We start from the raw sequence: 15,997 nt of genomic DNA on the forward strand, positions 1-15,997 counted from the left end.
AACGGAAAAGCAGCAAAAGCTAATTGAAGTGATTTTCCTCCTTTCCCTTCTTGGTTCAAGTAAGATTAAATGTGTGTTAAACTTGAATACATTGTTGCTAGAAATAGTTATTAAATATTCTGAAAGTAAAATTGCATTTGTGTGTGTGTGTGAGTGTGTGTGTGTGGGGGGTAAATATATATTTTAGTTCAGAGAAGATGAATGAAAGTCACTTGAATCAACGCAGAATAGTCTACAGTGCATTGCGATTGTTTTCATAACGCTTAAAGCTGGGGTACATCATTTTTATAAAATGTTTTTTTATATACATATTTGTTAAGCTATTGCTTTGTCATGAGCAGTGATGGCATAGTGACTTTGAAAAAGTAACTTTAATCGGATTACTGATTACTCCGTGGAAAGTAACTTAGATTACTGATTACTTCTTTTTGAAAGTAACTAAGTTACATTAAAAGTAACGTTTTTAGTTACTTTCAGCAGCTGCTAACAACAACGCTGTGAAAATGACATTGATCTTTACCAATACTTAATTGTAACCTATTTTATAATGGTAGCATCAACAATGTGTCTCCACTTGAAAGGCTGAACTGAAGGGGAGATTTTTTTTAATGGTTACAGTGCAAAAAAAAAAAAAGCTTTAGAAATTTGTGCGTGGGTTTGTGTGGTCCAGTATTGTCTGGAAAACTATAAATAGGATTTTAGACTCTCCCCCTCCCCCCTCATTCTCCGCCCCAGCGTCCAGGTTCTGCGTTATGTCCCTGCCTTTGCTGTCAGAGCGCAGCACACAGCTCCTCCTGCCGCTCCACAACTCAGATGTCCCGCTCAGTGGCGCAAAAGGTGGCTGTGCAGTGTATGCAACGCATAGGGGCGCTGCAAGAGGGGGCGCAAAAACCATGTGGGGAATTTTTTTCTAGTCAGCATTTTATGAAATGATCAATAACAGAGGAACAGCACTGATTAGGCGCCCCTCTCCCATACAGATAGCTTGGGCAGCGGCCCTTCAGAAGCGCTGAGGCGCGTTTTTTTTTTTGTTTCTTTTAAATTTGTAGTAATGCCTCGACAACAGGAAGCTAAAGATGGGGCGCAGAAAAAACTCCGGGGCACAAAACAGAAAACGGAAGAGGGGGAAGGATAAAGATGTTGGAGAGACGAAGAAAAGCTTCGTCTCTCCAGGTGAGATGTTCGCATCCACCTCAAAAATATGTAGTTACACAGATTTGTGACACTTATCTTAATATTGCTGATTATAAGGGCGTTTAGTTGCACAACTTTACTGACTCGTTCATTCGTGGCTGTTTTCACGTTTATTGCGCTGTTCATATTAGTCTCGATGTTTGCAATTTTCTGGAGCGCAACGCGAAGCTCGACGTCATTCACAGCAAATATATTAACTTGACATTAACAAAGACAAAGCGGGACGGATCATGAGTTTTACTGAAACTAACTGGATGACAGACAAATTCTGGGGTTTATGTCTGCTAATTTCCGAGCCCAAAACCCGCAACCAGCGACTCATTCAATCTGCAAGCGACTTTAGAAAAAAAAAAAAAAAAAAAAACAAGCCCAAAGCTGCTTATAATGATCGGACTTGGCGAGCCAACTCAAAAATAGTTTCTGTTTTTCCAGCAACAAAATGCGCATCTCCCTCTTTCCTCCGTTGTTTATGTTTCTGTCGCATAAAAACGGCAGTCACTCCCCAAGAGACGGAGAGGAAATAAAATTTAATTACAAAAGAAAATAGTAACGCAAAGTGATTTCGATAACTGTAGTCTGACTACTGGATTTGAAATAGCAACGCGTTAGATTACTCGTTACTGAAAAAAGTGGTTTACTGACATCACTGGTCAGGAGACAGTCTAAGGTGGTCAGCATGGCCACTGAAGACAAATAGTTTTCCTGAAATGGAAAGTTGTTTCTCTTCTTCTTACATTGGCGGCATTAAGCCCCTCCTCCTGGCTCTGATTGGTTGTTTTTGACCGGGAGCCATTTCTTCAGAATCCATTAGCAGCACTCGGAGGAGGTGGAGTGCTATCCTTTCACAGATTTTCTCACTTATTTTATACCTTTCCATAGTTTTAACATGCAAGTAAAAAAACTAGATTTTTAATATGTTACATAACCCAAAAAGAAGCAGCTAATTCATGACACAAAATGCAAGGCAATCCTGGAAGAAAATCTGTTGTGTGTATCTTCCAGCAGGTCAATAATCCAAAACATAAGCAAAACTGAGCGCATATTTAAGCACTTTAAATTTTTCTAAGCTTGAATCTTTTAGGCAAAGTAGAAAATTTCAGTTTCTATATATGACATAAAAGAGTAAAATTAAAATCATGGCATTTTTCTTTCCCTTTACTATTTAGCTGTTTGATCACAAAAAGACATTAAAATACATTGCAGTCTGAAGCTGGAGACATAAATGAGATCAAATCGTAATATCAGACAGACAGCTCAGGTTTAACTGTTTGGAGAAAATTGTAGCTAGGCAACCAGTACATGATTTAGGCAAAGAAGGGATGCTAAATACGGAGCTGGAAGGATGTGTAGACGGGTGTGACAGAGGTGGACGGTAGGATTTAGGTACCTCTGGTAACCTGTACAGGAAGCAAAGTCGCAATTTCATTCTTTTTTTAATAACAGAAAAACATTTTCTGTCTCCAAGTACAATAATTAGTCCAAATCGAGCACAATAAGTTCCTCGCTCTCATGATCAGAACACATGATCCATAGAAAAACCAACAACTAAAGTTTGGGTACTGATTTAAAAAAGTCTTTGATCCAACTCTTCAAATATGATTTCTTCCGATGACTAAATTACAATAGAATTTTAAAGCATCAAATATACACAAAGTAATTGAAGAAAACATGATATCCAAAATACATGTATATGTTGAAAATGCATAAAGTTTCACATTGTCAAAAAAGTCACTGAGTTATTCCACAAACATCCCAAAGCAGACGGCAGGGGCAACGGAAAAAAACTAACTGAAAAAAAAAAATAGATCCGATTGTTTTAAATTTTATTAAATAATTATAAATATTTCTACTAGCCATGGTTGCAAATTAGGGAAAAAGAGTCTAGAAAATTCAGCTTCATCAAGGTTTTTGAACGGCATCATCTGCCTGATGACTGGACTCCATTAGCACCTTCATTTAAGGACATCTCTCTGGAGTACACACACCCACACACGCCCCTCCACACACACACGGGAAGTAAACAGGCCCTCAGAACAATTACATGCAAATGTCCTCAACTTCTGACGTTATGCTACCCTTTGTGCAAAAAACATCTGGCAGAGCCCCTCCAAATTATAATCTTTCATGGGTTTTTCCATTTAAGCTGCACATATTTCAGCTTTAATGTGACAACTGCAAACATCTTAGGAAAAAAAATAAAATAAAAAAAATCCCACTCTGTTTCCGGGTCAGGAAGTGACCAGACGAGATGATAAAATGGAGAGGTAGTGTTTTGTTTCTTTCAGGAGCAACTCACTCACTGCCAAACTGCTACCGGTTTTTTTAAAAACACATTCTTATTTGACGAACTTGCAAGTTTCTTTCTCCGGACGGCCGAACTCGCGCAGGCTTTCTCCGATTCACTACATACGTCAAGGGAAAGTGTGCTGGAGACATTTCAAAAGACAAACCCAACAACAATCAAACGGTTTCTTGATAATGAAAGGATTGGAAAGAAGAAGAAAAAGAAAAACTTCTACATGATAAAGGAAGCGTGCTGGTCGTTTCGTACCGAGAATCTCTCCATTTGTATCCTTCGTGACAGCAAAGGATACAAAGTAAATTTATGTGATCCACAATAATGTTATGCTGTAAATAATATCTGCGTGAGGCAATTATGATTTCATGTTTACTTGCCTCCAAAATAAAGAAGATAATATTCTAAAATGCAATCAATCAACGGTAAAGTAAGAGGGTACGAAACAGAAATTAGAGCGAGATAGTAAGGTGATGGTAGACTGGCAACCCGGAGTTACAAACTCTGTCCAATTTACAAATTAAATGTTTTTCCAATCAGAATGCAACTGCTGTTTGACTCCATTATTTTTAAATACTGGTGTAGCACGGAAACAAGCACGGAGACCAAAGTTGCCAGCGAGAAAAACTGCCTAAAGTATCAATTTGTCTGAGGGCTGACTATTCAAATATGTAGTAGTAGTAGACGGGCTATTTTTTTCAAGTAAGAGACAAATGCATGATGGGAAATTAAAATACATAATCCCACACACTGCCAAAACACACAGCCACACAGACAGTCGTTTAGAAAAATAAATCATAAAAAGCAAACACCAGTGTGATAAAAATGTGGAAAAAAAAAACATATATACTGTACATATGTATATATATATATATATGTATATATATATGTATATAATTATATATACATATATATATATATATATACACACTCATACAGCTCCTGGAATTCCTTTGGTGATTTTCAAAAAGGTAAAACATACTATCACAGTCCAGAGGTAAGTCTGTCAAATTGTCTCTCAACTGTACAATATAGTGAAAAAAAGAACAACAAAAAACAAGAAAATGGCACAAAATATATATATATATAAAAAAAGAAGTCACTGTTTCCATCCAACTGTTTTTCACTCTCTGTGATGGATTTGAAGTTCTTGTAGTGCTTTGCAGCTCGCGCAGGTCCGCTCGTTCTTCTTGATCAGGAAGTCGCACGTGGCCGCCCGCTCCAGCACGATCGGCCCTTTGCCGAACGTTGACTGCTTCGTGGTTAGTCCCTGGCACACGACGAACCGCTCCAGAGACAGCAGCAAGCTGACCACGTCGGTGGCCGTGCCGAGTCGCGACGGGTGGATGTCGTAGAGCGGGTGGATGGGCAGCAGCGGCTGCTTCTGGACGGTGACCTGGTAGCAGAAGCCCGGGTCGATCAGCACCATGGTGTCGGCCATGTTGGACTGCTTGGAGCACTGGATGAGCTGCAGCTGCGGGCCCTCCACCATGATGGCGTACCAGAGGATGGGCAGCACGGAGGAGCGGAGCGCGTGGAGCAGCTTCATCAGCTGGTTTTCCAGGTCCATGCCGCTCTCCGCCGGATTCTCAGCTAGACTGAAGATCTGTGTAATCTGTGGATGAGCCGAGGAATGAATAACACGGGATTATTTGGTTAACATGTTGAAGAAAAAAAAAAAAAAAGACATGCCGGACACTCACCATGGGAAACTCGTCCTCGTCATCTTCCATGTGCTTTGGGGCATTTCTGCCTGTGTGCGATTTCTCTGTATCCCACTGACTGTGATGGTCCTTCAGTAATAAACACAGTCAAATGAGTTAAAACCGTTGAGCATAATGAAGCATTATCACACAAACACTTTAAAGAAAAAAGAAACATGAAGGAAAGTTTATCAAAAAAAGTAGGGATGCATGATATATCGGTAATGACATTGGTGTGAGCGCATCGGCATCGATTCGAGACATAAATCTGGGCTGATGTCAACAACCTATATCTACTTCCATCTCGTTGTCTTTCCTTTCTGGAGGGGAAGTGGAAGAGGTTGCTCGTGTGGCATTTGTTTGGTCATGTGACAGTGATACTGATGCAGTGCAGGATTGTGGGAAGTTTCCCTGAAGCAGAAACGCAGTGATGTAGTATCGGTAAGTATCGGTTACTGGCTGAGCAATATTAACATTGGACACCAATGTCGGCGAAAATTGTCATATCGGTGAATCCTAGGGACCAGACGACACGGCTGATAAACGTATCATGATACAAGAGTTTACCATCAGTCTATGTCAGGGGTCTCAAACTCCAGGCCTCGAGGGCCGCAGTCCTACAGTTTCTAGATGTGCCACAGGTACAAAACACTGGAATGAAATGGCTTAATCACCTCCTCCTTGTGTAGATCAGTTCTCCAGAGCCTTGCTAATGACCTAATTATTCTATTCAGGTGTGGTGCAGCAGAGGCACATCTAAAAGTTGCAGGACAGCGGCCCTCCAGGACTGGAGTTTGAGACCCCTGGTCTATGTAAATAATTGTTTATCAATTTTTTGTTTGAAATACGTTCAAACTGGTGTTGTGGCTTTTCCTGCTTTATCTGCTGCTGCACAAGTTAATCAACAGTAGGTTGTTGCTAGGTAACCAAAGAGTGAGTGAGTTGGAGGAAGGCAACAACGTTTCTTAGCTAGTCGTGAGAGGTTGAGCGGCTAGAGCCTTTCCTCTGCCTACATCCCCCAGAATGCAGTGCAGTTCTGGATGCGAGTTCAGTGAAATTCTTGAGTGCTCTATCAGACATATTATCTATTGATATATTGTTATTGATTCATTGCCCAGCTCTAGATAAGCATCTCTAAAATAGTAAACACAGTACTTTGTAATTATGACAGACATATATAGAGAAAAAAACATCCAATCAGAGAGCAGGAGACTATGTCAATAATGTATGTAAATTCTTACAACACTGAACCACATACAACCATTTGTTTTGTTTTGTTTTTACAGAGATGGCCCGGCACCAATAAATCAATTATTGATCAGCTCTATTAGCTCTGACTAATTAATGCTTGACTGGGAATGCTACAGCGATCTTGATTCGTCCGTCTCTAGTTACGCAGTCAACCACAACATCGACTTTCTGATGCAACGGTGTCCAAGAGACGCGTGTCTGCTAGGCGGTCATTGTTTGAGCGCATTGCACCCGTCTTGGTCCTACAGCTTAAAAAGCTCATGAATGTTTACTGTAACATCAGGTTTTTATCTGATTAGATGACTCATAACATCTTACCGCAATAACAAAAACTGAAGGACAGCCAAGAAAAGAGGAATGACAGCAGAATCAGATTACCTTTTTGTGGGGGATGGCTCGCTGCCACGCAGTCAAAAAAAGGCTTTAATTTCAACAGAGTTCAAACGTGTGCCCGGTTAGCTCTAATGAGCCGTTTTCTCATTCTGTCTGTCTTTCTCTTCATGCTTACTTTTAAGCTAAATAGGAGATTTAACAAACGATAAGCTTGTGACTGGTATTGGCTGGCAGCCAGATTCATCGGGAACTCAAAAAAACAACACTCTTTGGTGTGGACATTGTTACTGAAGGGAAAACTGAAAAATAGTGTCAGTGTCAGTGAGATGCTTAGGAGCTCATTAAAAAGAAACAAAGTCTGTAATTTATTCAGGTTGCTAAGGTTAACTGAAGTACAGCAAACATTTTCCATTAGATTTTAGTTTTTTTAAACTCAGTTGTGAAACATACTGGATTTGGAAATGTTGTCACCTTTCTAGAAATCTCAAATGTTAAGGATCTCTACTTTACATAGTTAGATACACAAAGAGTGCTTTTTAAGCAATGCGACCTGTCCCACCTTTAAGATGCTAACCGCTAGTGTAAGTTGCTAAAGTCAGCTTAAAATGTCAGCTTCGTGATTACGTTATAATTTTAAAAGAATGTCATGTAACTGGACAGAAACTTCTCATGGACATGGAAGTAAAAAGTTTCAAAATAATTACATACATCACAATTTGATTGTAGTTACTAAAACAATAGTTATAAATAGCTAAGTTCAAGCTATTATTTTAAAATAAAAACTTACTGGTTGGGAGTAGTTATGATTGCTGATGTGAGGGAATCGATCCGGCACGCCGTTCCGCACCCCAAAATCGGAATGATTCAGCTGGCGAAAAACAAAATGGATTTATGTTGTGTTTGCTCGAGAGCCCATGTGTCAAAGTCAAGGTCAGCGGGCAAAACCTGGTCCGCTGTAGCCATTTATGTGGCCCTCAAAGACTGGAGAGGACCACATAAATGCAGCTTCAAGATAACAGTTGTGCTTAAGTATCACTTTATCGGTCAATTCAATGAAAAAAGATGTTAAATATTATCTAAAAAGTACTCAGCAAACGCAGAGAAAATGGTAACATTTTAAGCGTTTGTTGAAGGGTAGCTTTATCACAACTTATCTAACGTGACGAGATCCAGTTGGAAAATTAGCAACAATGTTTCTGGCCAAAGCCCTTCGAGCCTCACCGGTTGTGGATTGCTGTCCTCGTCGTCGTCGTCATCGTCGTCGGTGTAGTCCATGTCAGCCTGCTGATCTTGGCTTCTCTTTAAGCTGGACTTGCGGCTGTATGTGTAGTGAGGCCTGGGCCTGCCGGGCAGCAAAGGGGCGTCTAGCCCCAACTCAGCTCCAGCCATCTGGAAGGGCAGCAAATGTCTCTGGGAAATAAATGTGCAGTTCCTTTACTACGACAGGGTTTCGGCAGGTTTCACCAATTAAAATTTAAAGACCACCATGAATGTAATCTAAGACCTGGATCGTGTCAAAATTGTACGAAACCAACAGCCTAAACCCCAGTAGTGCAAAGCTTTTTCACCCACTGAATGGGTTGGCAATCGACTGCCAATGGCAAAGACGAATGTCATCCAGCCATCTGCCCATAAATTTGAACTTAAGCAATATGTGATGTTTATTGCTTGTTTCATAAATAGCGGCTGTATGATGTTTCATGACATAAAGCACTTTGAACTGCCCTGTTACTGAAATGTGGTATATTTAAATAAACTTGACCCTGATAGACGCTAGCTTGCTTTTTTTCTTAGCTAGCTAGTTTTTCTCCTACCTCCGTTTCCACTGCAGGAAACATAACCATTGATTCCTGCTAATATAGCTGCTAATACACTTATGTTAGCTAGCGAGCGTATGTTAGCAGCTACAGTAGTAACCAATAACGTCAACAGCCGCTAGTCACAGAACAAATAAGCGGCTCAATCATTTGCCTGACAGAAAAGTCCAACCAAAAAAAGAAAATGTATACAGATTAAATAATCCTGACACAACAAAATTTAAGACCTGCGATAAACATATTTAAGACCAGCTTGGAATTTAGTTATACTGGTTGATCTGGTATTGTATAGCAGTATGAATTGTTTTGCGTTTTTTGGAAAGTTCTTAAATGACTGTCAGGACTGGGCGTGTTCATCTTTACGGAATAGGTTTTTAATTATTATTATTATTATTAATATTTTTTTTTTCTCATTAGTAATTTCAGTGCGTTGTATATTTCTAATGAAAACCTTTCACTGAACTAACATATTTAAGGCTAGTTTACCTTTTTTGTAATGTGATTTTAGGACATATTAAGGCCTTCATTTTAGAAATATGAATGCAAGACTTTTTAAGGACGCGCAGACACCCTGTACAGAAACGCACAATCACCTCATTGAACAAGTGTCTTACCATTGCTTGCCTTTGACACTGCCGTAGACGACACTTCTGCCTTTTCTTGTTGCTGCCTCCAAATTTGGGTTTGTCTATGCAGAAATCGCACACGCCGCAGTCTTTCCTACACAGGCAGGCCTTACACTCGCCACAGGAACGTCGCTTCCGCTTTTTATGCCACTAGAAACAAAAGTGAGAGGAGAGAAATCCAAAAATCAAGAACGCAAACTGGACACAATTTCACAATTTTTTTATTTTTTGGATTCTGTTTTATGAAGGCCTTGAAAATACAGCCTCTTGTTTGTGAGTAAAGGTCATTCGTTCATAGAGGTCGGTAATATTTTCTTCTCAAATGGCAACAAACGGAAGAGCGTTCAAGTATAGTCAGCAGTCGGGACAAACAAGAGTTGTGTACTCAGTTTATACCAGCCATATAGAAAATAGTTGAAACAGCAATGCTTCAACAACAATCCCAGAGTTCACTGGATGAAAACACTGAAGACTGTTCAGAGTTTCTGCTCTTCCACAAGTGAAAAAAACAAATCTGATTTCAAAAGCAGGGCACACGTCAGAGAGACATATGGTTGTGACAAAGTAATTTCCCCTTTGATTTCTTCTGGGTTTTTTTGTCTGTTAAAATTTTGCATTCCAGATCATGAAACTAGCTTTATCAGAGTAAATACAAGTGTTTATATATATAAATTTTATTTATTAAGAGAACAAAATCTACCAAAAAAATAAAATAACTAGACTAAATAATGACCACTGCTTCTTATAGCTTTCAAATGGATCAATTTGCAGAAAAATAACCAAAAACACAGATGCGGTGTGTGTCAAACTGTCAGCTTTTGCTGCTTTCCCTGCTACCGAGACTGATTAGCATGCGCCACATGCATTTCTTAACGGCTAGCCATGACGTCTCCGAGATGTTTGAGAAGCTTCCTGCACTCGGCGGCAACAAAACAGCACAACACCAATGGGAAATACTTGGGACAAACTTTGGCAAGCATCTTCAAAAGGCAAAAACAAAACGTGCTCACGTCATCGTCGTCGTCTGTCGACATGTCGTCGTCGTCGAGGTCCACGTTCGCCGAGAAGTTCTCCGTGTCGCTGCTTTTGAGACTTGGATGCTACGTGCGGAAAAATGCGATGGGGTTCCTCACTGGGCAGTTTTCCATTTAGGTTATACGTGTGAAATACGAGTGCACCGATTGCAGTTTTAAATATCAGTGATCGACTCACTGATATTTAAAAACCCGGTTCAGATTTTGACTTATGCCATTTTTTTTCCCCCGTCTGAAAAGTCGCAAAACAGAGCGAAAAAGTCGCCAAGTTGTCAACATTTAATTTCCCTTTGCAATCAAAATATTTTATAATTTTGAACTGACTATTGTTAAGTGAGCATGTGCAGATGTGACCAGATGTTTTTCAGGCAGCCATCTCTCTCTGCAGAGCGAAAGGAGACAGTGATTTCAACACCTTTGCGGTGGTGAATGAGATCGATTTGTCAAGTATCGGCCGATTTGGAAAAAATTAAGGGAATCGGTGCACCCTTAGAGTAAAAAAAATGGAGGCGCGAATTGCAGTACAAAAGTGTTACCTGTGACTCTGTGACATCATTCTGTACATTTTCAAGAGAAATAAAAAGAACAAAAAAAACAAAACAACAATTACAATAAATCAGTTAGCAAGGGAAATGTTTCAGAGTCGTCCTTTGGAGACTTACACTATCTTCATACGTATCAACAGGGTCAACAAAAGATCTCTTGTAAGTTACATTTATGCTTCCTGGGCTTTGCTGTAAAAAAAGAGAAATGAAACAAAAAACATTACTTCAATTGAATTTTAAACAAGTTCAGCTAAGACTAACGCTAATTAGCTTAGCTTGCTAGCTTCCGTCAGCTTACCTTGCGTATCGGACATATGCACCTGCGTTTTCGACAGAGGCGTTTTCTCGCTTCGGGGCTTTGCAGTCCGTGCTTGCAGTTTGCACACTGACCGCAGTCGATGGCGTTGTGACATCCCACGCACTGTCCACAAGGAATCCACTGACAGTCCAAGAAGAACAAAAAACAGACGAAAGGTGTTATTTGTTTGTTTTATTTTATAAATAATCTAGAAACTAATACGGGCTACATTAAAATGTTATGCAGACCGAATTAACTTCATCAGCATAAAGCTGCAGCTTGTCATCTGGTGATACTCTACCTTCCTGAAGCGGATCAGCGGGTGCTCTATCGACTTTGACGTTGCTGAGATTAAAAGAAAATTTTTTTTTTACAAAGGAAAAGGATAAAAAAAAAAACGCATGAAAATGCTTTTTGCAACATGTTTTATTTCTGAAAATATTACTAATTACACACTCCTACAGACACATACCCCAGCAGGAGGGACAGCAAGGCCGCTTTCTTTGTTTGTCATACCATGTACCTGTAAACGAAATACCACACTTTGCACAGATCCTGTGGAGAAACAGGGCGACATTAATTCACATCCGCTGCAGTGACATGCATAAACACGAGACAGATAAAGTTGTACACAGGCCGGCGGAGGCCCAGGGATCTCAAAACAAGTCCACAACCTTGACTTTTGTGTCCGAGCTTGTTGTCTGAATGCCAGATAACAGGCATGAAAGTTTCTCTTAGATAAGACTGAACAGTTTGTTTTCCAAAATCTTTTTTTCCCTTATCTTATTTTGTTTAATTTAGACATCCAGAGTTATCCAAATTTAATGCTTAATAAAATGATAACATGTTGGAATATTACAAGATGACTTGTGGGTGTGGAAACATCAGGCAGTGTTTGCTAAAAACAAACAAAAAAAATCACTAAAAACTTACAGGATTTTTTTATTTATATATATACAGTACAGACCAAAAGTTTGGACACACCTTTCTAATTCAATGGGTTTCTTTATTTTCATGACTACTTATAAGGCAAGAAATCCCACTTATTAACCTGACAAGGCAACACCTACGAAGTGAAAACCATTTCAGGTGACGACCTCTGGAAGCTCATCAAAAAAATGCAAAGTGTGTTCAAAGCAGTAATCACAGCAAAAGGTTGCTACTTTGAAGAAACTAGAGTATAAGGGGTATTTTCAGTTGTTTTACACTTTTTTGTTTAGTGCATATTTCCACATGTGTTATTCATAGTTTTGATGCCTTCAGTGTGAATCTACAATGTCAATAGTCATGAAAATAAAGGAAACTCATTGAATTATTAAAAGGTGTGTCCAAACTTTTGGTCTGTACTGTATATATATATATATATATATATATATATATATATATATATATATATATATATATATATATATATATATAAATATGAGTCCTCAATATGATTAAGAAGGCAGTTTAAAAAAAATAAACAAAAGAAAAACAGTAAGCTGTGTTTAGCTACGAACTTACAGGTAGGCCTGTCGCAATAAGCAATGAATGAATCAATCACGTGATAAATTAAAACAAACTCAATAATTTCTTCAGTCTGGTGCTTTGGTCTCAACTAGACCTTTTTTTTCTTTTTTTGAAGTACAATTTTGTTTACAGATGCTTCACAATTCATTTTATTTGTGGTTTCAGTTGTTTTGTTTATTTATTTTTGGACATTTTCCAGTTCCACTCTTAAATATTCATTCGAATTTAAAGTCGACTGATCTTTGAGAATGTCTTCTTGCATCATTACACCGTTACATTACTTGAAAAATATGGTCTCAAAACAACAATGTTATCGTTTGTCGCAATAACTTATGGTGATGATTTATCATCCAGCAAAGAATTTGTTATCGTGACAGGCCTACTTACAGGGTGCTCTCTTCCGATCCGAATTCTCCCTTGATCGAAGGCAACGAGAGCGGACGAGACGACGAGGGGAAAGGGAGCCGGATTTTTTCCTCCGACTGTTTTTCCTCGGAGTTGGGGCTCTGCTTCGACTCCCCCGTCGAGCTGTTCAGCGAGACGCTCGTCTGGTTGCTGTGGACGTTCCTGGGCGTGATGTTCGGAGTCAGCCGGTGGTGGGAGTCCGGAGTCTCGGCCCCGTCTCCTCTGTCCATCCAGCTGGACTCGGAGGAGGACCGATCCCGATAGCGTTTCTGAAACGTACGGGAGCGCGGCAAAGCGTTGTAGTTTTCTTTTTATATATATTTAAAGTTGTTAAAAATAAATAAAGAAGTTTTTAATACCTTCGTTCTGGGTCGACCTCTCACTGGTGGGATTTCCCCTTCCACGAACTTGCCGCTCTTGTATTCAAACTGGGTCAAGTCGGTTCCCTGGAGCACTGTAATTAGTTCTACTCTGCTCCTCACTCGGTCACCCCGTGGACTGCCAAGAAACACAATTAAAGCCACTAAAGGAAATCTGATTGGCAAAGTGTCATTCAGGTGTTCTATTGCCGTTAAAAATTAAACCAAGAGGGTGTATATATGTATATATACGATACATGCAGTGGCACACAAAGATATTTTGGGGAGCAGGTGCTCCAGTGGAAAAAATGGCACCTTGTCCACAACATGGAACCACCAGTTGCCTTGGTAATTGTCTTTTAAAGGCACAGCTTATACATTATATGTATATACAGTGTGTGTGTATATATATATATATATATATATATATATATATATATATATATATATATATATACTTCAAATCAATAGCCATATGTTGTCTTGGGTAACACACAACACATTGTTTAAAAAATTATTATTAATATATATTTTTTTTACATACCATGCCTATAATCTGTGAAAACATTGAGCTCGCTCCAAAAACAACCAATCGGTGCCGGGAGGCGGATCTTAATGCTGTCAATCAAAGTCGTGCATGCACTGCTAAATATGCTAATAGCAGCGAAATAACTCATCTTTATCGTTTGTCATCGGTGGCTATGCTAACTAGCTCTAGCATTCACAACAGGTTCCACTGACGGGAAAAGCTGTGTAAGAGCAGAGACATGACTGACGGAGGTAAGCCCGACCTCCTGGCTCTGATTGGTTGTTTCTAGTTAGCCCAGGTAGAAGGCAAAAGAACTGGATTTTTTTCAGATTTGTCATGAAACACAGTGACTGTTTCAACAAATGTGTATATAAATTTTTTTAAAAGTGACATACTGCAGCTTCAAGGAGTCATTAACATTATGTTCTGACTTTCTTTTAGTATTTTCAGTAAAAAACAAAACAACAACACAGTTAAAAGAAAAGCAGCTGCTAGTTAATACATACCTTAGATAATACACGTCCTTCTGGCCGATGCTGGAGCCTGAGCGTCGAACAACCTCTTTGCGCTTCCAACCTTGTCCGAGCACCGGCCACTCGACCCATCCCTCTTCAGGATGAGCGCGCTTACGTCGATACCCGTAAATCCTAGAAGAATAACAATAGGAAACACATAAAAACGAATACACAAAAACAAGTTTATGTTTCGTGGAATTTAGAAAAGAAACGTGAACCTACTGATAGAGCTGTCTTGTGGCTCTCTCGCTGCCTGCAACGCTCTCCGTCTCTCCTGGCAGGCTTTCTTCATCTGGATCATCATTGTCATCCTCAAGCGGCTCGAACCAGTCCATTGGAGGCTCGCCAGTAGGCTTTCCTTCCTCCTCCTCCTCCACCTCCTCCTCCTCCTCCTTGGCCTCTGCTGGGGTGTTTTCAGCAGGGTCCAAGCTTTTCTCGGCTGCCTCTTTGGGGTCATCTGAGGGTGCTGGTGGTTCCTCAGAGGGATTGTCTGTCTTGGGACTCTCTACGGTGTCTTCCCCCTGGTCCTCCTCCTCCTCCACTGCCTCACTGGCAGGGATCTTACTCTCTCCTGCTGCTTCTTCACTCATCTGTGCACCAAGGAAGGGCTACAGAGAATCCAATGAGTCTTCCCTCAGATAGATAATTTCTTCTACAGTTGCGCGGGCATCCCATTCAGAGTGGTCTGTTTTTGACGCTTGACTCCCAAGCCTGAAGGGGAATGGATTAAAAAAAAAAAAAAAAAAAGGGAAAAACGGGGGAGGTGGTTTCAGATAAGGGTGAAGAAGGTTGTATTCCAATATAACGTAAAGTCAGCACGTGCTTTGATAAGAAACTGTTCACAACGGAAGGCTACGAGGAGGTTTTGTTAACGGTTAATTAGCTTGCAACGGTATGTAGCTATTGTTAGCCGCCGAGCACAACGTTAGCCGCACAAACAAGCAAGCGCCTGTTCCGCACAAAATGCACCGACTTTCGGCTACTCTGTCCGAGTCACCCATTTACGGCAAAAACCCGCAATGTAGCGAACAGTCACACAAAACTACTGGTGCGTCAGACGGCTATAAACATTTACTGATAGCGGGGATGACGTTAGCCACTGCTAGCTGTAGCACCGTTTGGGGGTGCTTTGCTATGCTGATATTCATCAACCACTAATGTGTTATCAGCTGGTTTTTGTGGTCACTCTGTTAAAGATTTTTGCCGAAGTGGAGAGATAAAAACGACACACCTTCTCGGTTATTATTCCCCAAATTTATGCCACTCTGTTACAAGTAGGTTCCTTTCAGTTTATGAGCCAGGGCTACATTAGCCCTGTACCATGCATCCAGCACAGACAACGGAAGCGCTCGAGGACCAAAAGAGGAACGTACGACAGAGATAACCTCCTCGAAGCCCGCGTTCTCCTTGTCTGCAGGTGAGCAGGTATGAAATACATTTTTAAGAAGAACGCATTTATTTCAGAATATTGATGATTAGTTTCGAGTTCATAACGTTTTAAATCAAAATGTCAAATTTCACAATTCTGTCGAGGTGCTAGTAGAGTTACAGAAAATCAATGCTCTTTTCAGAGCAGCAGA

The 15,997-nt window shown here is 40.1% G+C and overlaps 1 protein-coding gene across 2 annotated transcripts; it reads right to left on the reverse strand.

Moving 5' to 3' along the window:
* Positions 1-4,343: 4,343 nt before the first annotated feature.
* LOC102232764 lies at positions 4,344-15,762 on the reverse strand. 2 transcript variants are annotated; one of them, XM_023325377.1, is made up of 16 exons: positions 15,649-15,762; positions 14,640-15,128; positions 14,409-14,549; positions 13,374-13,512; positions 12,997-13,283; positions 11,570-11,652; positions 11,399-11,442; positions 11,098-11,238; positions 10,917-10,988; positions 10,791-10,811; positions 10,231-10,320; positions 9,209-9,370; positions 7,999-8,166; positions 7,565-7,645; positions 5,194-5,283; positions 4,344-5,105 (listed from the first exon to the last, which is right to left on the reverse strand). In XM_023325377.1, exons 2-16 carry the CDS (start codon positions 15,005-15,007, stop codon positions 4,614-4,616), a joined length of 2,379 nt encoding a protein of 792 aa, XP_023181145.1. In that variant the 5' UTR covers positions 15,008-15,128; positions 15,649-15,762; the 3' UTR covers positions 4,344-4,613. The 2 variants fall into 2 exon arrangements, with proteins under 2 accessions (XP_023181145.1, XP_023181144.1); XM_023325376.1 differs by having other exon boundaries at positions 7,999-8,187.
* Between the last annotated feature and the right edge of the window lie 235 nt (positions 15,763-15,997).

Source organism: Xiphophorus maculatus, chromosome 20, assembly GCF_002775205.1.
Source record: "Xiphophorus maculatus strain JP 163 A chromosome 20, X_maculatus-5.0-male, whole genome shotgun sequence".
NCBI lineage: Eukaryota > Metazoa > Chordata > Actinopteri > Cyprinodontiformes > Poeciliidae > Xiphophorus > Xiphophorus maculatus.

What these genes read in the sequence shown, in the direction of transcription:
- LOC102232764 (XM_023325376.1), bottom strand. Translation starts at nt 15,007, where the DNA reads ATGAGTGAAGAAGCAGCAGGAGAGAGTAAGATCCCTGCCAGTGAGGCA. An exon ending in GCCACAAGACAGCTCTATCA is followed by an intron (nt 14,550 to 14,639) that starts GTAGGTTCACGT and finishes TTATTCTTCTAG; the next exon opens with GATTTACGGGTATCGACGTA. An exon ending in GGATCGGAAGAGAGCACCCT is followed by an intron (nt 11,653 to 12,996) that starts GTAAGTAGGCCT and finishes GTTTCTCCACAG; the next exon opens with GATCTGTGCAAAGTGTGGTA.